At 34.4% G+C, this 23,588-nt stretch overlaps 2 protein-coding genes across 2 annotated transcripts; both read left to right on the top strand.

The window, feature by feature from the left end:
* Window positions 1-4,617: 4,617 nt before the first annotated feature.
* LOC110318806 (olfactory receptor 4C15-like) lies at window positions 4,618-5,577 on the top strand. Its single transcript, XM_021194081.1, has one exon. The coding sequence runs from the start codon at window positions 4,642-4,644 to the stop codon at window positions 5,575-5,577; it is 936 nt and encodes a 311-aa protein (XP_021049740.1). The 5' UTR covers window positions 4,618-4,641.
* Window positions 5,578-19,611: 14,034 nt separating this feature from the next.
* Window positions 19,612-20,559, top strand: LOC110318768 (olfactory receptor 4C15-like). Its single transcript, XM_021194023.1, has one exon. The coding sequence runs from the start codon at window positions 19,624-19,626 to the stop codon at window positions 20,557-20,559; it is 936 nt and encodes a 311-aa protein (XP_021049682.1). The 5' UTR covers window positions 19,612-19,623.
* The last annotated feature ends 3,029 nt before the right edge of the window (window positions 20,560-23,588 follow it).

Genomic DNA, 23,588 nt, shown 5'->3' with positions numbered 1-23,588 from the left:
GCAAGCCACAGGCTGTATTCAGAGGGAATTTGATTCTGTGGGTTTTAATCTTGGTGTTTAATTTTAAGTAATTTGCTAAAAATAACAACATATCAATTACGGGTCTGTAATATGATGTTTATTTCTATGTTATAGAATACATTTATAACATAAATGTCTTCTGTTTAACAGAAAGTTAAAATATTTCATTGCTGTTATATTCATATTATTAGCTTTATTTATAGTGTTATATGAGAGCAAATTGTAATGGTCTTGTTTATATACCATGCTCTTTATAGATGATTTAGATATTTCTTATTTTCCAATATTTAAGATGCAACATTATATTCTGTTGTAAATTTCTCTCATCTTATTTTATTTTCAGAATAAGTTTTGGAGCTAGAGTGCTACCTCAATACATTTAACATGCTGAGGGTTCTGCCATTATTGTCTAAAAATGTGCTCTGAAAGAATTGTATTACTGAAGAACTGTTATTTTAATTGAATATATTTTAAAATGTGATCATAAAAAGATATTTTCTTTTGACTGATTCTACTCATTATCTCAGCTTAGATGTGCAGACATTGTTTAAGTAACATGGACCATACTATTCACAAGTCCCTTTTGAAATATTGTTTGCAGAATATGATGATAAAAACTATGGATTTGGCTGAATGTACTAGCATACGTTTATAATTCCAGAATTTGGAGGTGAAGGCAGGAATGTCAGGAGTTCAGTATCATGCTAACTTACAAGGTGAGTTTGAGACCAACCTGGGCTCTATTAAATCTTGTCAACCCATGCTAAAATAAGAACCAAATACTTGCCTTTCATGAACCATAAAACCTGAGGAATGTTAGTCCATTCAAATAAAAAAAAATCAGTATTAAAATAAAGCTGTTTTGTTACTTACTACAAAACTATTTTTATTATTTTTGAGTATGTAATACATATAAAAATGTTTTATTATCATATCCACATTTTCATCCTCTTTTACAACTCTCTGGCAACAGAAAATAAAATAAGAAAACCTTTTTTATTTAATACTTATTTACTCTGCAATTAGATTAAGAAAAACAAAATGGAATACAATGTCCCAGAATAGATTGACTTGATAATTCCACACTGATTCATTGAGCATGCATTTGACAAGATAATGAGGAACACTTGGAGATATATATATATATATATATATATATATATATATATATATATATATATATTAGTACTAGTTAGTTCATATTGTTGTTCGATCATAATTTTTATATNATATATATTAGTACTAGTTAGTTCATATTGTTGTTCGATCATAATTTTTATATTATTTTTAACAAAAGACTTTGAAAATCCTTCCTAGTATGTCACTTGGAGATATATATATATATATATATATATATATATATATATATATATATATATATATTAGTACTAGTTAGTTCATATTGTTGTTCGATCATAATTTTTATATTATTTTTAACAAAAGACTTTGAAAATCCTTCCTAGTATGTCATTTGTACAAATGAAACCCACATAATTTTTAGGAATTATATAGTAGGTTCAGTCATGCCATTGAAAACTATGAATGTTTAGATCTGAATGCAATCTCAAGATTTGGAAGTAGTTTTTCTGTTTTCTATTTTCAGCAATGTAAGAAATGTTGGGTTTCATTCTGATGTTTCATTCATGGACCAAGACCTGTGATCTCCTTATTCACTTCATTTCTTCATCCAACTTCATCTGGTCTTGGATGACAGCTGGTAAATTATGTAGTTACCATCTTAGTTTCACTTAAATGGTTTCTGCTTGATCTAGTGACCTATACTGTTTGTTTTACTAATGTTTCCTAGGGTTTAGCTTGTAAGAAGTTGAAGACTTCATATACTAGATGATAATGAGAAACTTCCTTGAGACCGTTATGAAAATATTTGTTTTAAACTAAATATATGTGATGTCATAAAAAATTTGTTAACAAGTCAAAATTTTTTATTCTTATTACATGACAGTTATTTAAAAAATCATAATTTGCTTTTCAGTACGAATACATTATATTTATTATGTATTTATACTAATAAAAATAAATAATAATTTATAACAAATCAAAATTGTAACAATATAACAATATATGTATGTATTCACACATATACTCATATAGATATATTTATACATATAATATAACAATATATGTATATATACATTGATATATATATATATATATATATATATATATATATATCATCAAATGAATGCCAGTCAGACAGTCTACCAACTAAGCTCCAGTCCCAGCCCCAACCCAGTGAGATTCATCAGGCTTGTTTACAGGAGCATGAGCACCTTAGCAGTGGTTACACCACTGAAGAAAATGTCACTTCTCTCCCAGCAACCATTATGTATATGTATACATGCATACATACCTATCTGCATGAATGCCTATATGCATATGTACATGTATACACGTGCATGTGTATAAACATATGTGTATATGTGTGTATGAATGTATATGCGAATGAGTGCATACGGCTCTATGTGTAAATATTTACGCATAAAATTTTTATTAAACTATTTTACTGTTAATACTTGAGAGAACAGACACCTTTTAAATTATTTAAATAACTTCTCCTTTCCCTTTTCTTATTTTAGTTCTTTCCATATAGCCCTTTGTGCTTTCTTAAATTCATTGTCTCCACTAAATTTTTATCTTAAAAATGTAAACACAGACACATACACACACAAACATTCCTAAATACATAAATACAACTTTATCAGCCTATATAATGTTATTTGTATGTATATGATTTCAGGCTTGATCACTTGGTATTAGCAAAACAATTGAAGGATCATTCTCTGGGGATGTTTTTTTTCCCATTCTCAGTATTGCTTATTTGTTTATATTGTTTATAGTTTTTGTCTAGGGTTGAAGCCCACAATATTTTTCCTTCTTTATTAGCATGTTTTTTAAGTCTTGTTTTGGCAGCCATGCTGTTGAGATATCGTGGATGCAGCTTCTACGATATTATTTGGATATAAATTTGATAGAAAATTTCTACTTCTTTAAAATCTTAAAATCTTTGGCCCCTTATGTCTACTCAACAAGAGAGAAATCATGCCAAGTACCAGGCCAAGCCAACTATTTAGAGCTAGTGAAGTCAAGGATCTTGGAGGAGAATCTACAACCGGCAATCTCTGAACAACATTCGTGATATTTGTCCTTATATCCATAGATAAGAAAGGTTTAATACCTCATCAAAGAAGTGTCTCTCTGCAATAGATAAAGACCTTCACAGAAAACCATAGATATACTGTGAAGCTGATGTTACCTGGAGAATATTAATTCAAGAGCTGGAATATTTACCCAGATGGCTCATGGAAGTTTTTCTGGATAAAACATCTGGCATTATAAATGAATCATTTTTTCCCAAGATTTGTATTGACAATTAATTAACATGAATAATATTTGGTATGCTCAAGTTTAAGCTTATTGAAGAACTGGCAGGTAAGTTGTTTATAAAAATGTTTTATAGAAAGTTTATGTGAATTACAAACCATACATTTCAAAAAAATATGTTTTTTGAGAACGGTTGTATTATACAAATAATCGGCAAGTAATTGAGTCTCAAGGGTTTAAATTATGTTCAACAAGTATTTTTTTCTTCATCAGCTATGTGTTGCTACTAGGTTTCTCATCACTGCTGATTCTTTGTCATTTTCTCTCTCACCTTTATCACGATACCTCATTGATATATGAATCACATGATATGATTCTTTAAACTTTGTGGAAGTAGCAACTTTTCTGAAGTTCTCACTGAGAAAAATAAATCTCCAATCCCATGCTGCTGAGACCTTCCCTGGAGACAGCGTGTGTGTTCAAGCCAGTATCTCCTAAAAACCTAAGGTTAACTGTCTTTTTTCTTTTTTAAAAACTTCAACCTGTTTAGTTATAACTTTTGTATAATAAAATAAAATCAATGACTTTGCCTCATACTATTGGCTAGGAAGCTGATTCCTAATAGTAGTTCGTTTTGCTTTTGTTGCTGTTTTTGCACTAATTTCATTTGGTTGTCATGGAAATATAATTTTAAAAATGTGCTCACATTTAAAAGTGCAGAATTAAATGTGAATTTTTCAATACTTTCAACTGATATGTCTTGAAAAGTGCTGAGTTTTCTCACAGAGTTCTCTGTTCCAGGATGGATAGATTAGTTCATTTTAACTATCATTATGATTTGAACACTTAAAGAATTTCATCCTGTAGCCAGGATTTTCAAATGCACCCAAAGTACATTTTGCCTCTTTAGATAGAGGTAGTGTGCCAATTAGTTATCACAAACTACTTTAATGAAGTTGGCAAACATGACTAGTAATCTTGACTATTTCCTAATATCTAGAATATGGTTTCAAAATGCCTTTTGATGTTTGTACCCAAAAATTCTGTATAGATTTATAAAAGCTGATCACTCAAAGGAAAAACATTTTCTTCTCTATATAGGGAGTTGTTTAAATCACCAATGTTCAAAATGTAGCTGTTTAAAAAAATTACCTTTAACATAATTCTACATATTACACAATTTGTGATATTCTCTTTTCAATTGTAATCAAGAACCTTATTTCTCATTACTGCAGATTTTCATGAATGTATTTTACACTTACCTTCTTCTTGAGAACCATGCAAAACCAGAGCTTTGTCCATGAGTTCATACTCTTGGGACTTTCCCAGAACCCAAAAGTTGAGAAAATTCTATTTGTTGTATTTTTATTGGTCTATATTGCAACTATTGGAGGCAACATGATAATTGTGGTGACCATCATCTACAGCCCTGCACTGCTGAGATCCCCCATGTACTTCTTCTTGATATTTCTGTCTTTCCTGGATGCGTGCACTTCCTCTACTGTCACCCCCAAGATGATTGTAGACTTCTTCTATGAGAGGAAGACCATCTCCTTTGAATGTTGCATGACACAACTGTTTACTAGCCATTTCTTTGCAGGAGTTGAGGTGATTATCTTGACATCTATGGCCTATGACCGCTATGTGGCCATCTGCAAGCCCCTTCACTACTCCTCCATCATGACCAGGAGGCTCTGTGGCACTCTCGTAATGGTGGCTTGGACAGGAGGATTCTTACATTCTATCACACAAGTTATCTTCACCTTGCAGCTACCTTTCTGTGGACCCAATTTTATTGATCATTTCATATGTGACTTGTTCCCATTACTGCAGCTTGCCTGCACTGATACACACATTTTTGTCATTTTGGTGTTTGCTAACAGTGGGTCTTTCTGCATCATTATCTTTTCCTTGTTGATTGTTTCCTATGGTGTCATCCTCTTTTCTCTAAGAGGTCACAGCTCAGAAGGACGAAGGAAAGCTCTCTCAACCTGTGGATCCCATATTACTGTTATGATATTGTTCTTTGTCCCATGCATGCTAATATACGCACGGCCTTCATCTGCCTTTTCCTTTGAGAAAAACACACTTATATTTGCCTCTGTCCTGACACCACTGTTCAATCCTATGGTTTATACTTTCAGAAATAAAGAAATGAAGAATTCAATTAGGAAAATGTGTAGGAAACTGTTAGTAGGTTCTGATAACTTTTAAAATATTACTTTCCATGCTGGAGAGATGTATCATTGTGGAAGAGAACTCTATACAATCATTAGTTCTTAGTACCAGAAGCCATGTCAGAAGCCAGGCATTGGGAAGGTTACTATACGATCAGGAGGTCCTGTATGCCAGCACCCATGTCTGAAACCATATGAGAAGCCAGGTACAGCTGGGAACCTTTAATCTAGTGCTAATGAAGAGGAAATGGTGGACTTCAAAAGCTCAGAGGATGGCTCATCTAGTAAAGAAACAGTGTTCAAGGTTCAATGATAACTTGTCTCAAGGAAATTAGGTTTAGGTCTACAGATAAGCCCTATTCTTTTTTCTATATTCACATGCACAGGTATAAAACTTTCTCCTAAGGTGTGTACAAACATGTTTATCCTTTCCACTCATAGACACAGTGACACAAACACAAACAAACAGTAAAGTACACCAGGAAAATAACATAAAAAAATTAAGAAGTCACTATTTAGTTAAATAAACACTCTGATCACTTGTACAAAAAGGAATGATATCATTTAATTAAAAATGTATCAATTAACTAATAACTATTGTCACATGAAAATTAAAGTCTGTACAAATTTATGTTCATGTAAATCTAATGCTATGTTAGAAGAGATTCAAGAATTAAAATCACAACCCCTTAACATTATGTTTTATTTTTAAAATGGTTGAAGGGTTGGGAGTGAGGGCTATGAAATTAAGAGTACATGCTGTCATCCCATAGAACATGGATTTAATTTTCAGCATCCACATAGTGGGTTTCATCCATTTGTACTCCAGTTTCAGGGGATCTACCATTTTCCTCTGTCTTCCAAAGCAGTAGTTACCCATGTGTTACACAAACACATGCAAGTAAAACAGCCATACATGTTTTTAAAATGGCTGACAATTATAAATGTACACCTGACATTAGAAACTCCTGAAATAATTTAAAGAATAAAATATTTCTAAGGGACACCATAAGACATCAAAACCTACAAAGGCAGAAAGATGTTGACGAATGGAACCCAAAATTTATGCCTCTTTCATTTGACTTTATCTTTAATATGAATTCACTCATTTCTGGAAAAAAGTTTTGAGTTAGTTCTTGAATTTCATAGCAAAGTATTACAAGATGAGCCAGGATTTTTTGGGCGGTGACTACCCCAATCTAATGAGCCCTGTGATGCAGTTCAGTGGGGCAATACTCATAAGCACCTTCTGATGCAGCATAACCAATGACACGTGTCAGGCACATGCAATCCTGCTGATAATATTAATACAGGACTCTCTGAGCTCCGTCCAATATTTGGCTGTGACTTTCTGAATCTGTTTCAGTTAGCTGCTAGTTAGAACCTTCAGTGAACAGTTATGCTAGGTTCCTGTCTGCAAGTATAACTGTGTTTGTTTCTCCTTAATTTTAGATAACAGAGCAAATGCACAAGAGCCTACAAAAGATACCTGAGGTTGCATAATTTCATTTTGGAAACTTAGTAAAGAATTAATACTAGGGTTACAACATGATCTTGACAACATATCTAAAGCATAGATGTGCTAAGGAGATTGTCCACCTCTCTGTATCTGTCATGACTTGTTGATGACCCTTCCCTACACACAGAAGTTTTTGATGCTGAGTTGTTCATTTACTCCTAAGTATTAGTTTAAAACATGAAGCTCTAACATATTTTGCTCAGTAGCTTTATGAAACTGTGAATCCAATGGTTGAAAATAACCCATTTAATAAAATGTCATTCTGACGAAAATGTAATAGCCCAAAACAGGCTTGTGTTCCATTACATTGAATTCAAATATTATTTTTAGTACTTTACTACTCAGTGTCTAATTCTGAACCCTAAAGATAATATAACAGTAAGAAAATAAAATTCAATTTTCAACCAAGAAATGAAGATGCTCATTTGCTTTTCTTCACACTAACTATACTATAAGAATTTGCTAAGACTTTCCTAACAGCTGTTGCTCAGCTTTCTGTTCTATTTTCTGTGTTGATTTTGTTTAGGCACGTTAAAATTCATTAAAATATTATAGTTTTGAATTTATAAATTATATAAATACATTTGCTGGGGGCCAGCCCTGGCGTGGGATGTTCTTTGTTGAAGGTTCTTTTTGAGGCAACGTTGGGGAAAGAGCTTAGGTCGAGTGTAGGATTTGTGGAGATGTTTAGGGTTGCTGTCTAATAAAATGTTTACTTATCTAAGCCTAAGTTACTATGCTGTTAAAGCTGACCTGCCTTTTGTGATTCTCTGAGGCCAGAAACTGCAGTTTCTGGCACCTACCATCTCTTCTACAAGCCACAAAGGATTAAGTAAATAGCCTTGTCTATCTCATCAGGAACTGCTGGGCTCTAACTTTCATCCTGAAGTCGCAGGAAGAAAAGACACTTAAATAAGTGATTATAGAGTTTATTACCAAGTTGTAAAAGGTTTCCTAAAATGCTATCTAAGGGGAAAAGCAGAAAGATCCTAAGTGCATAAAGGGAAAAATTCTCTAATTGGAGAAAGGGAAAAGATTCTAGTCTAAGTGGGGAAAGGCAAAAAAGTCTCCTCTATTGATCTTAGCTATATATTGATAATTCTCTTGCTTCTCTTTGTCCTCAGTACTTATACATCTTCCAGAATATATGATCACATGTTACAAAGTTCATCACAAGTTCACACAAAAAAATCAAATCATAAATTGAAATAGAAGTTTACGACAGCGAATGTTTACATGCATATTCGTTAGGAGTAAATTATCTGGCTAATCATCCATCATCTGTCTGAGCTCCACAGGTTCACTGAAGGTTTAAAACCATAACTAACTTATTAGTGAAGTTTTGTATAGATAAACCCAGTCGGTATTTTATCTTCTGTCCTAGCACCTACAATAAATTATTAGTTGCCTTTTTAATGACATTTTTTTTTTTTTTACAACCTCTTGGAATATGCTCTGAGTAGGAGAAAGTCTGGTTACCATCTAAGAGCAATTAACTGGTGACACTTGGGAGACTAGCAGAGTTCTCATTGCAGTTTTGACTATCAGAAAAGGACCTAATAGCAGTCCCATTTTAAATAGCTTAATAATCACAGATATAATTTTAGGAATTCTTATAGGATCATCAATAAGACTTAAGTCATCTGTTTGTCTATTTAGCATCACTACAAGATAGTACATCTTCGTGGATCTGCAGAGATCTGCTTCAAAGGGGGTGTGCTCCTATTTAGTGATTGTTATATATGTTTAATAATAACAGGAAAAGCATATTAATAGCAGGAATCTTTCCTAAAGTTAGTCCCTCACAGCCTTGCTTAATGAGGTCTCACCTGTCACAGGCCACTTCAGGTTGATCACCTGCTAGTTATTAGCTTTTCCCATTGTGGCTCCTGACATACAGTGTTAACCTATTTTAGCAATTGTAGTAATTTTTTAAAAATCCTATTTATTTGTTTTTGTTAGTTTTTGTTGTTGTTTATTATTTTGAGGGAGGGTCTGACTGTGTAGCTCTAGTTGGCCTCCAACTCACAGATATCTGCCAGCCTTGGCCTCTGCAGTGCAGAGACTGAAAGTGTACCTCACCACAATTGGCCATATTTGAATAACTTTTATAAATATATTGTTAGTAGTAAAAGAGATAAAGAAACTGTGTGTTGATATCTGGAAGCAGGTAAGAGAGAACTATTTTTCAATTAAAAGATTGATATTATTCCAAAAATATTTCTAAAATTATAAATGAAATGAAGGACTGATTTGCTCAAGATCTTTTATTAGTATTTTCCAGAAAAGATTCTGGCTTTTATTGCATCTCTTACGTTATCCTCACAGCCTCATAACCTCCGTCATCCTCCAACTATTCTTTCATCTGTTTCTAGGTTACAAAGCCATGGTTTTCTTTTCCTTTTCATCTTATAACTTCAGTAAATGTAAAAATTATAGAAGTTATAGCACCAACTTTAGTAAATATGAAAAGTGAACTAAGATTTTGTAGCTCAGTTTTTGTAATGTTTGAAAATCTGAGTTTAGAAGCATAATACACATTAAAAGGATAGAAATGGTACAGCATGCCCCACATCCTACTTTTGGGGAGGTGGCATTCAAGAATGAATGGACTTAACTGACCAGTGAGTTAAAGCAAATAGTTGAGTCCCATCTTTAGTAAAAACTCTGCAAAAAGCAAGACATGCCAGTGTTGACCACTTGCTTCTATCTGTATGATCATGCACACATACACACACACATACACACACACACACACATTTACTATAAGGATACCTCATTAATATGCACAAACAATTAATTACATTTTAATATAAATATTAGATTAAAAGAAAAAAGGAGAGATATGAATGTGCATAAAATGAGAAAAAGTAAATCAAGTTTTAGTGGAAACCCGAAAAAGGGTACCTAAATACACAGGTAAACCATTGGTAACCCAGGAAACAAGTCATCCAAGAAATCTATGTTAGCATGGACAGGGTTTGTGCAACTTCAAGCCATATAGAGACCTACAGATGAGAGGAACAAATGGACATTAGCTCCCATTCTTAATAAAGAGGCTATCTCCCACTAACATCTGCTATCAAAGGAAAAATTAGATTTTCCAATGTAGTCTCACAGGGTATATTAATCATGCCCTTTGCCCAGTAGTAGCTGGACAATACAAAAGGAACTCGAAGGAATTTTTGTAGTGTACTTGTCATATATTACTATGTTTGGTAATTTTTGTTTTACTGTCTTTTAATCCCAATCCAGAGTTTCTACCTTGCCTTTGACTTTTAAAGACACACAACTTTATTATTTACAATAAGCACTAGAGCTGGGCAAATATCTACCCTCTATGTTGCTAAAATCTATTTCTTATCCATAACCCCAAGTAACTACTTACAATGTTTTATCTAGGCTGCTCTTAACTCCAATTGGTCAGCCCTCATGGCGATGCTTTCTTGACTCCTAACTCATCGTGTCTCCCTCCTCTCCCGACTTTCTTCTCTCTCCACACATGGTGTCCTCCAAATCTAAGCCAGGAATGACCAAGCCCTGCCTATCTAAATTCTGCCAAGCTATAAGCTGTAGGCATTTTTATTCAACAATCAGAAATAATTTGGGAGCAAGGTCATATAACCTCACTTGGGTCTACCAATCTCTCTCATCTCTGGGGCAGCCAGGCCTTGGGGGTATGCACTTAGCATACAATACATAGCAACAGACTAAACCTCAGCATTACTTTGTTTGTTTGTTTGTTTGTTTCTCTCTCTCTCTCTCTCTCTCTCTCTCTCTCTCTCTCTCTCTCTGTGTGTGTGTGTGTGTGTGTGTGTGTGTGTGCATGTGTGTTTGCTAGTTTTAAATTATGGTTTGTTTGTGTTTTTGTTTGCTTGTTTGTTTTCTAAAGAGAGAAAGAAGGAAGATGTGATGGAGTTAGGTGGGTATGTGGGAAGAACTGGTAGGAGACAGTGGAAAAGAAATAATTATTACAATATAATATATGAATACATTATTTTCAATAAAAGTTCATTCATAAAAATATAAATATATTCCTCATATCTGTCATAATGCATTTTCTAGTATTAATTAAATGTTATTCCACTCTGAAATCCTATAGCTAGTGTTAATATAGAATTAAAAAAAGCAGAGCAATAAATATAAATATATTAAAAATACTTGAAACTGAGGATTAGGAACAGAGGTATTATGAGGATCAAACAGTGACAACTATTTAACAAATGTTAGCTGACAAGAGGTATAGTTCAGGTCAGGGGACTTTCCTATGTTAGGACAAAAAGTAAATTTTAATATATAATAAAAATGATCCTTGTATCTTGAATTTATTAACTTTAGAAATCATGGCATTTCTGGATACTGTAATTCATAAGTTATAAAATGAACAGAAATGAATGTTTTAAATTGTATAATACAACAAAACATTAGGTGATTTCCTTCTACAGAATGGTGGAAAGATCAACTTCAAAGATTTTGCTCCAGCCATCGTCTCATGACTGTCTCCTTTTGCATTAAACATCTCCCACATGATCTCTCAGGTACCATGAAAATGCTCTATGAGCACAGATGGTTATTACTGCTTTTGTCCAGTTGATGCCGTGTGAGAGTTTACCTCAATCTATTGTGGGTATAATTTCTTCACCATATGTCTTAGTGTATCCATTGCTGAGAGGAGACAACATAACCAAGGCAACTCTTATAAGGGATAACATTTAGTTGTGACTGGCTTACAGGTTCAAAGGTCCAGTCCATTCTCATCTCAGCAGGAGCATGGCAGTGTCTAGGCCTGCAAGGTGCTGGAGGAGCTGATGGTTTTAATATCTTCCTCAAAAGGAAGCCAGGAGCAGACTATATTCAGGCAGTTAGGAGGAGGGTCTCCAATCGCATCCCTACAGTGACACACTTTATCCAAAAAGGCCATACCTCCTAATAGTGCTACACCCTGTTATAAGCATATTCAAACCACTACACTATAATAGAATGCATCATCAACTTGTATGAAAAACTAAAACCTTGACCTTTTACATTGCTGTTGATAATGAATTGCTTCTCTTATAAAATGAAATAAAATTATAAAATGTTTTAAGGTTTTAAACTATTTTGTGGCTGCAATGAATACAGATTTGTTCCAGTAAACTATAAAAACTCTAGGATGAAGAACACAGAGCTTCCTCGGCCATTCTGTTGGAAGTTTGGATGACAAGATACTGGAGTATAAACAGTAGAGACCCAACTAGGCAGGTCTCAAGATGATTCAAAGACTCTATCAGAAACTGGAAGAGAGACCATTTGTGTAGTTTTTGGTCAAGTGTCTGGCTTTATTCTGAGTACTTTGGTGAAGTGAGTTTAAAAATAATGGGGTAGTTTATTTGGTAGATAAATTTTAAGCAGGAAGAACATTTATGCTCTAGCACGTACTCAATTCTGCAGAGAAAAAATAGGGTTAATGATAGACCAATATATTTTAAAATGTGGGATTTGTCAGGAAATAAATTCAGACAAATTAATGCTGACAGACTACATGTATCTGAAAAGAGGCTTTAAGCTATAAAGACATTCTTCTTGCCATGTACTAGAGTAATAGGAAACATGGTAATTAGCAAGGCATCATTCATTATTGTTTTCAACTTATGGAAAAGCAAATACATTGAAAGTAGAAAGCTTAATATCAGAATGGAAGTGCAGAATTCCAATGCTCTTGAAATGACTACCAAAGAAAGTAACTCCTATATACTATGCTATTAATATATAGAAGCTCATATTGCTGCTGAACAAGGGTGGGAATTTCCATATTAAGTAGTCATGGAACATTGCACATGTGGTACTGACCTTGTAGGCATGGAAAATGTAAGAATTGGGGAGTCATGTGATCTTTTTCAATTGTTTCATAAAGATTTTGAAGGCCTGTCATGTACAGATGGCTTGGAAATCCTGCAAGCAGCTTCTGAAAGGCCGCTGAGTAACCCTATAAATGTGAACCCTGAGCTGCAATGGTGCTGATGATGCCAGAGCACGGGATATAGACAGAAGTAGTCTCTAAGCAAGAGTGGAAACAGCTGAGAAGAGAAGATGCTTATATGATAGGCAGAGGAACTGGACTGGAAGAGCTTTCTTGTGCCTTTATCTCTCTAATGATTCTAAGTCTCAAATGACCTCAGTGTTGGGAGTTGAAGAATTATGGAACTGGACCTGTTGTTCTTGCTTCTGTTTTGTCATTACTTAGATATCCACTACTTCCTTTTGGAGTGGAAATGTTTACTTCATGAGATTATATTTAGGGAATAGATAACTTGATTATAATTCTGTATGAATTAACTCACAATTAAGAACTTCTTAAGAATATTCTGCCTTCCTGGCTAGTTTTTACAGTTGTAGAACAGGTTATACAATTTGTTTTCAAAGAAAAATTAATGGTCTTACCAGTTGTACATATAATGTACTGTACTACTGACCCATAATGGAAGATATACCCACTGGTACAATGGTAACATGGATATTTTGAGGTTAACAAATTGTTTCAGAATAGGTTTAAGACTTCTTTCACAAAAGGTATTACATGGCTGGTACCGTAATCTTGATCATAGGCCTGTGGAAAAGATTACAGCTCCTACAAGAGCACCTACTGTTGTTTTTCTAAAAGAATATTTTGACTAAAAATTTATGTACACCCATTTTCTAGTGTACTTCTTAGATATTGTTAAATTAGGTTCTTTTTGCAGTGGTGGGGGCTTAATGCATAGGTTCACAAATGGGACATTCTGAATATAAATCACTGTTAAATGTTTGTTTCTAAATGGAACAGCTATATTCCTCTCTCCTAGATCGAGGGAGTACTGTGAAAGAGAGAGCAGAAAGAAGACAGGAGTTGGGGTCTGGGAAGGGAAGTTATAAAGTGCTGTCTTCTGGCTCTGAAAAAGCTATTTAATTACAAACAAATGGCACCATTAGATAGCTGCATAATGAAATAAAATGTGTCCTTTCAACATTGCTTCATGGATAGGGTAAACACAAATGAGTACAAACGTTTCACTAAAGAGTTTTTAACAACAGTAAAGTTTACTTGAAAGAGATACCATTTTCTTTTTTTTTTCTTTTTCCAATTTTTATTAGGTATTTTCTTCATTTACATTTCAAATGCTATCCAGAAAGTCCCCTATACCCTCCCCCCCCATCCCCTACCCACCCACTCCCACTTCTTGGCCCTGGCATTCCCCTGTACTGGGGCTTATAAAATTTGCAAGACCAAGGGGCCTCTCTTCCCAATGATGGCCAAATAGGCCATCTTCTGCTACATATGCAGCTAGAGACACGAGCTCAGGGGGTACTAGTTAGTTCATATTGTTGTTCCACCTATAGGGTTGTAGCCCCCTTCAGCTCCTTGGGCACTTTCTCTAGCTCCTCCATTGGAGGCCCTGTGTTCTATCCAATAACTGACTCTGAGCATCCACTTTTGTGTTTGCCAGGCACTGGCATAGCCTCACAAGAGACGAATGGGGAACAAAACACCCATGGAAGGAGTTACAGAGATATCATTTTTTTTTTTAGGGAAGTAGCTACAGGAAAATTTCTAGTTTTTGCTTCCCATTTTGAGAATTAACTTTGGAAGGAATTGTTATAAACACTCCGGCAATTGCAAAAGCACACAGACTTATGTCTTTGAAACTCCTGGGGCCAGAAATTTTCCAAACCTTTGGGGAGCTAAGAATCAGTCTCACAGGTAGATGGCCTAACGTATATTAAATTCCACTTGTGGTTACAAAAGAATATTGGCTCCTTTATTTTTCCTTTATTCTTAAACCACATTGAAGATAGCACAGGAGAAACATTTTACCATTTAGTATTTTTAAATCCTCTACTTTACGGCCAGAGACTTTTTTCTCTTTTAAGTGTTAGAATGAAGAATTGACTACAGCCATAGCATTTTGGATAGTATTGAATGGACAGCTTTCTAGAAAATAGGAGATGGATTTTCTCAGTTTTTCAACACACTGACACAAGGTGAGACTCCTATGTCATACATTGTACTTTCACACATGATTTTACATTGTGATGAAGCACTTTAAATTTTGGGTTTGTGGTCATTTAATTGCATTTGATACAAATATTAATTTTTCATTTTGCTGCTATATTCTGTTATTTAAACTTTGGTGCTTTTAATGGGGATTTTATGTCCAAAGTCAGGCATACAGCAGTGAAAAAAATGATATTCAAGGAGCCCCAGAAAGTAGAACCCAGAAGTAAGAACTGTTCAAGAGCCCAATGAATAACAATTGTTACAACCTAAATGCTTCCCCTTTCTCTTTCCTTTTTTCTTTCTTCCTTCTCTTTCTTTAATTCCATTTCTTTCTTTAACTCCATTTCTTCCTTGTGAGCATTTGTTATGTTTTGTTTAACTAAATTAAACTTATTTTTCAACTTCATATTTAAAATAAGTAGTTAAGAAAGCCATCAACTTTTTTCTTCTATTATTTATCATTTTGTTTTGGAATTTGTTCTCTAATATGTCTTAATTTACATTAGGGATGTCTCATGGTGTTCAATCATGGTGCCACTGGCAAGCAGTTCTCTCTGATGAGAGTGAGCCTTGTACTAACCATCATTTAAGAGTTTGCTGCCCAAGAAGACTCATGGACTTCTTAGCACCATTGCTGGCACCTTCACAGAGTAGTTTTCACTCCAATTTCTGTCCTCCCTATTGTTATGTTTATATAACCTTGAGGCTGTATAAAGAATGTTGATATAGGGTCACAGTAGATTAAAATGTTGCCAAACTATCTATAATAGTAATAAGGACTATAAAATGTTCTATTCCCATACAAACTCATAGTACAGAGAGAAAAAACTTTATTTTCTGAGTGACTTAATTTACAAAGTGAATTGTTTTAATTTATATTCACCTATATTCCCCTAAGCATTAGCTTTCTGCTTCTGAACATTCAGGAAAAACTAAACTGAAGCTTTGAACTACTTCAATTCAGGTAATTTTAAATCTTGGCTTATCTCTTTCTTAAAGTGAGCTGAATCACCAAGACATGAGAAGAGGAGGAGACAAGAGGATATAGGAAAGTCCTTTTTCACACATTTCAAAATTATAAGATGAGTAAATTTGAGATAGTAAGGGAATTCAGCAGAACAATATACACAAAGACAAAGGATTAGTAATCTGAGGGGAATGCATTTCTTAGAGAGATATGGAAAGAAAATTTTATAATAATAATAATAATAATAATAATAATATTTCATTGGTAGTTAATAATCTTAAATAAAATATATACTTATGCAATTTAACATAAAGACAGTTTCAAAAATGATTTCAACTTATGATTCTCATTGTAATACTATTTAAATAATTATTTGAAGTGAATTTGAAATTGATTAGAATTTCAAGCTCTCTGTTCTTGCCTGATGGTTTTTAATGTTATGCATAGTTTATACAGTACTATAATTACTTTTGTTGCTAAGATTAATAGAAAATAATGGGAAATATGGACAGTTGGGCACATGAAACCATACTTCCCAAGATCACACCTCAATGAAATGACACAGTGGCCACGGTCAAAATGAGGGTCAGATCTTTAATATTCAGCTACATAGCTATTAGTGCAAGAATGTTAAAGTGAGATATTTTGCTGTTGGCATCTAACTTTACTGTTCTGATGAATAATCTATAGTTTCACAACCTTTTTCAGAACTTTAAAGTAAATCTGATTTTGTGGGTTTTATTTTGATGTTTAAATTTAAATATTAGTAAACAATAGTTACAATACATATTGCAAATAATACTACATTTTTAGACAGAGTATCACTATATATCTCTGCATGGAACCTTGGTTATCCTGGAACTCACTTCCTAGTCCAGGCTGGCCTCGAACTCACATAGATCTACTCACCTCTGCCTCCTGAGCATTGGGATTAAAGGCATGTGCAACTATACCCAACTAATTCTAACTTCTTGTGTATGTGCTATATTTTATCTTATATAATGTTGTAGATATGATGTTAATAAATGGTGCTTTAGCATTCATATCATTTTGTAACATATCATAACATACTGGAAAACTGCATCATGGTTCAACCTTCCTATTAGTGCTTAACTTACAGTATCATGTGATTATAACTTGTTATAGTCCTATTTACATATCATACACCATATGAATGTCTTTCTTCAATACTCTGAACTGCACAGGATTCTAATATAAAGTTTTATTTATTTTTAGAATAGAATCTGAAGCCTGGGTTTATCAGTCTAAGAATTTAAACATGCTTGTTTCTGGCAGTTATTTTCTAGTATGCTCTTAATAATACAATTAAAATGGTATCATTTTTATATGACTTTAAAACATTTTTCACTAATTCATTTTTCATGTTAATGTATGTGTAAATACTGCTTAAAATAGTACTGACATATATATAATATTTTTGTATTCTGCAGGATATCTTGAAATAAATTTTAGATTTGACCAGGTATAGTGCCGCAGATTGGAGGTAGAGGAAATGATATCTGGACTTTAGATTTTTCCTAGGATAAACGGTGAGTTTGCTATCATATTCTCAGCACCTTGGACTATAATTTTAGATTAATATAAATTATATAGAACAGAACACTCCAGGAAATCACAATAAGGGTTTTACTTGATACTGTCAAAATATTTTATTATGCATCCATGTATCAAGATTATGCAGCAAACATGTATAACTTTGCCTTATCTAAATAACAATGTTTACTTATATTTAAGCTAAATTTCAACTGGTACTTTTTTATGATATAGGACTCAATTTAGACTATTCCTTGTGCTTGAGTAAATCATCTTTCAAATAATTTAAAATCATCACCCCTGTAGTCATAAACCACAATTACCCTATTTCCCATTTTTAATATCTAAACAAAATATTAGATATTGTTTTATTGGAAATATGACAGTACTAGATTTTTTTGGCACTACTAAGCATCAAAAGCAGAATATAAAAGATGAAGCTAAGATTTACTTGATTTTAAAATTGATATTGAGCCTCGTTTCCCTCTGTTTTGTTTTCTTTGTGAAAGAAAGCTTTCTAAATCAGAAGTCCCTTTGAGCAAGCTCTATTTACAAGTATATGACTTACCTCTAGAGTTTTAAAGGTTATCTCAAAACTAATAACATTTTGATATTTTTAAATGGACTCTCCTAAAATTCTTATAGATGATTGGGTAAACTCTACAAATACATTTTTATAGTTTTATTAATTAATGTAAATTTCAAACAATACATTTTTGTGGAATTATTTTTTGTTTTAGCATTGCATAATTTAACATTGTATAATAAGTAGCAAAAAATGGAGCGCCAAGATTGTGATCTTTTTTTAGTGAGTTGTTTCTCTTTTTCAGCTTCCCATTCTCACCAAATACATAGCTGATTGGTCCATAGCCTCTGAATCATTATCCTTTCACTTCCTTGCCTTTTTCAAGAAATTTCATTCAAGCAGTAACAAGGTAGGATGCTTTGATGTTGAAAAGCAAGACACAGAAAAATAGCCTTCACACTGAAGTTTTAATATAAAAATTTCCCACCATCAGTGCTGTTTATATATTGTGAACTAAGGTTAAGCTCCTTTCATTTATATTAAAATATCAACGATAACCCCTGCAGTGTGTTAAAGAATTGACCCTTGGGAGCTGTGAAGTTGATTTTTTAGGAATTATTGTGCTTTGTCGTTTGATAATAGCATGGTTTTAATAAATTTCTGCTAAGGTTTTCAATTGATCGTTTAAAAGTGCAATTTTAACATTTAAGACACATAACTTGTACCAAGTACAGAGCTAAACACTTCCTTTACTGAATTTCCTATTAAAAAAAAAAAAAAAAAAGATTAGGGGGCTGGTGAGATGGCTCAGTGGGTAAGAGCACCCAACTGCTCTTCCAAAGGTCCAGAGTTCAAATCCCAGCAACCACATGGTGGCTCACAACCACCCGTAACAAGATCTGACTCCCTCTTCTGGAGTGTCTGAAGACAGCTACAGTGTACTTACATATAATAAATAAATACATTAAAAAAAAAGATTAATTTATTTGAGGTTTAAATACATGTGCTTGTAAACACATTGAAGATGCAGCTGTGTTTTTTACATGTTTCTACAGAACTTTTGCCTCTTCTTGTAATCAGTAGATGAGTCAGGGCCACTGCCAGCCACCCACTGCAGTCTCCTTAGCCCTGTCTCACTCTTTGCTGATCTCATCCATGCTTCAATTCTGCTATTTTCCCCATATCTAGATTTAATGTCAAAAGACATGCTAATATTTTACTTCAAAAATCTTCTAGAGGTTGATAAAAGCTGACCTTTCAAAGATAAAATGTGGCTATTTTAAAATATTCCATAATTTGCTCCATTTTGCATTCTACATTCCATACAATTGTACTAATCAAAACGTTTATAATATCTTATTCTCAATGGTAACAAAGTCAATTATTGTACTTTAGCATAAGGATGAATCAAGTTGATGGTAATGTTATAAATAACATGAAGCCTTTTCTTCTTATTATTATAGATTTACTTGAACATAGTTTGCTTCCATCTTCTTGAGAATCATGCAAAATCAAAGCCTTGTCAATGAGTTCATACTCCTGGGTCTTTCTCAGAACACAAAAGTTGAGAAAATATTGTTTCTTCTATTTTTGTTAATCTACCTTGCAACTATTGGTGGCAATATGATAATTGTGGCAACTATCATCTACAGCCCTGCACTGCTAGGCTCCCCCATGTACTTCTTCTTGGTATTCCTGTCCTTACTGGATGCATGCACTTCTACTGTTGTAACACCCAAGATGATCGTAGGCTTCTTCTATGAAAAGAAGATCATCTCTTTTGAAGGCTGCATGACCCAACTGTTTGCCATACACTTCTTTACTGCAGTAGAGGTGATTGTACTGTCAGCTATGGCTTATGACCGTTATGTGGCCATTTGCAAACCCTTGCACTACTCATCCATTATGAGCAGGAGGGTCTGTGGTATTTTAATAGGTATAGCATGGGCTGGAGGATTCTTGCATTCTATCATACAAATTGTCTTTACTTTGCAATTACCATTCTGTGGACCCAATGTCATTGACCATTACATGTGTGACTTGTTCCCATTACTGAAGCTTGCCTGCACTGACACACACATTTTTGTTATTTTGGTGTTTGCCAATAGTGGTTCTATCTGCATCATTATCTTCTCCTTGCTTCTTGTCTCCTATGGTGTCATCTTGTTCTCTTTGAGAACCCACAGTTCTGAAGGTCGACATAAAGCTCTCTCCACCTGTGGGTCCCATATTACAGTTGTTGTTTTATTCTTTGTCCCATGCATATTAATATACGCACGACCTTCATCTCCATTCTCCTTTGAAAAAAACACATTAATATTTGCCAATGTCCTGACACCATTGCTCAATCCTATGGTTTATACATTCAGGAATAAGGAAATGAAGAGCGCCATAAGGAAAATGTGGAAGAGATTTATGGTGGTTTCTGATAAATATTAAAGAATAATTTTACAGTTCTGGAGAGATGAATCAGTAAGTATATTTGGTGTGCAGCCAAGAGGACCTGAGCTCAGTGAAAGTTGCACATGCAAAAAGTTGGGCATAGTAACACATGTTTAAACCAACAGTGTTTAAGTGGAGATAAGTCAGTCCAACAGGCTTGGTCAGTAGCTATTTTATTTGACAAACTGCACGTGCAATGCTTAGTCTAGTCTTTGACTCAAGAAAATAGAGAACAGTATATGGATGTGGGCCTGTGGGGGAGGGTAGGGGAAAGAGGGGAGGGAGAGAGCCTACGTCCAGCCAGAGTTCCTCCTATGTTCTGGGGAGGCAGACATGGGAGGACTTCCAGATGCTTTCTACTCAGCCCCTGGTGGGCATGTGGCTGTGTGAAGCCACTGGACCCCACTCGACAGGGGGTGGACAAGGGGCAGCCTCCAATACCAGGGGCCCCCAGGGTGACACCCTCGCTACTGGAGTTACAGGAGAGAGGGCAGAGGGAGAGAGGTTCCCATACAGGAGAGAGTCCTAGTCTGGTCCATGGCTGGAGTACAGGAAGGCCTTCTGACAGGAGATTAGAAATGGCTCATTAGAAGAAAGCACAGAGGGCCTTGATGAACAGAGACAGTCTATTCTTTTAGAGCTTTATTGTAGAAAGGCAGAGGGAAAGAGAAAAGGTAGAAAAAGAGAAAGATCAGCCATGGTCAAGAGGAGAAGAGGGGGAAAGGAGAGAGAGAAGAAAGGCTAGAGTAAGAGGGAGAGTAAGGAAAATAAAAGCTTAAGAGAGCAAAGAGAGAGAGAGTAAGAGAGTGAGGAGGGGCCAAGCAGCCCCTCTTATGGTGGGCTATTTTCTTGTTGTTGCTAGGTAACTGCGAGGAGTCTAGCCTGAAGATCAGAAGCTTGGGGCATAGTCTACGTGACTACTAGCCACAGCTTCTTCTGTGGGAGCTGGGGGGACTGTGGGGGCTGTAACTTTGATAGGAGGCAGGGATCCAGGAGACAGAGGGAATACCTACTGTCCCATGTAGTTGGGAATTACCACCACTGGGTACCGGGGTTCCACAACTCAGACTGACTGGAGACCAGAATGTCTGTGCATAGCCCATTGCCCCACAGATGGACATATATAATGTTCTTTTGGATCTCTACATTCATCTGCACAGGCACAAACACCATCACCGAATCATGTGTAAAAACATACATACATAAACCCAACAGCCTCCGTGTGCAAAGAGACAAAATTAGTGTGAGTACACTTAGAACAGTTAATGTAAAGAATAAAGTAGTCAGTATTTACTTACACAAGCACCTCATGTTTTATGCATGTCATCATTCAATAGAAAGTACATCAATACTGGAGTAGAGAAATTTCTTTCAGAGATGACATGTTAACTGTGAATTGACTACTTAGTATTGTTTTATAAAAAATAAAACCAGTTCTATTACATCTTGTCTTAAATGAAAGGGTATATTTGAAGAAAATTAACAATTACAATGTGTGTCATTATGACTATATTTTATATAAAGATGGTTAAAAAATAAAATATTTGTGTACCTGAAATTAGGAAAGAAACACACAAAACTGTCACAAGAGGAAATTATTTTCTGAGAGATACTGTGAGAACTCAACCTTGAAATGCAGAGAACAGCAAAAACAGAGCCATAAATTTAGGTCTTCTGAAATCACTTAACTTGATTTTTAAGGTTGGTACTTTCATGTCAAGTAGAAAGCATAAGTACTTTTTTCCCTTCAGTGCTGTTTCTGTCCCATTCCAATAAATTCAATCACCTCATTTCAAATAGAAATATCTGCAAGATACCCCATGTTCTAGGTCAAACAAAGGCATGCATTAGGCTCCACTTACTGTAGGGACTAAGACTAACATCCTCACATAGTGAGCACATCTCCACTAAGTAGAGAAGGAATAGAATCCAGAAGACCTATATTCTCTCTCTTGCACTGGCCCCCAGCTCGCTCCACTCCCTTCTCTCTGGCCCATAGATTTTTTTTTTTTATTTCTTATTATAGATGGTTATGAGCCATCATGTGGTTGCTGGGATTTGAACTCAGGACCTTCGGAAGAGCAGTCTCTTATCTGCTGAGTCATTTCACCAGCCCCAGAAGACCTAGATTTAAAATTAGTATTAAAAAGAATAACGAATTGAATTTGTTTGATGATTTTAGGATTCTTACTTTATGTAAACATATGAAAATCATTCAAGTAATTATCAATTGAAATCACTAAAATATCAAGATATCAAGTTGCATGCTCAGAAAACTAATTTAATTATATATTTTCCTTTATAACCAAGAGCACTAACAGACCAGTTGAATTTTATGGGAAAATAATTCAAAATTCTGTGTCTTTTTCTTTTTCTTTATCAGAGCCAAAGTACAGGATCCTATAGAGGATGTGCAATATTGTATTGATTTTCTTTAGAGAGTATTTAAAGAGTTAAGATATTGGTAGAGCAGTATCTGAATAAAGTGTGTTGATAAGACCAAATGTGCAACAAAAAAAAAATGCATGTGTTAGGGTGATTTGCCCACCTAATCTCTGTGACTGTCATGTGTTTGACTGTTGTCAGATGTGACTTCTTAATATTCTCACTATACACATAGAGATTCTTAGTATGAAATCATTTATTTGTTTGTATACATTAGTTTAGAAAATGCAGATATGTTCTTGGTTGTTCAATTGCTTTATGGTATTTTGTGATTTTAATTGAAAATATGAATCATAATCTAACCATAATCTTATGTGCAAAATAAATTTCTGATATATCAGTTTCAATACTATCTTGATTATTCAATTTATAACCAATATTCAATTGTGGACTCTGGTAAGAATATGCCAGGAAGGCTATCATGTAGAAGAATGAGAACTGATCCATTCTTATCTCCTTGTACAAAGCTCAAGTCTAAGTGGATCAAAGACNTCCACATAAAACCAGAGACACTGAAATTGATAGAGGAGAAAGTGGGGAAAAACCTCGAAGATATGGGCACAGGGAAAAAATTCCTCAAC

This window comes from Mus pahari, chromosome 3, assembly GCF_900095145.1.
Source record: "Mus pahari chromosome 3, PAHARI_EIJ_v1.1, whole genome shotgun sequence".
Lineage (NCBI taxonomy): Eukaryota > Metazoa > Chordata > Mammalia > Rodentia > Muridae > Mus > Mus pahari.
Note: the sequence above shows the minus strand (reverse complement) of the source record. Positions and strands in the feature narration are given on the sequence as shown.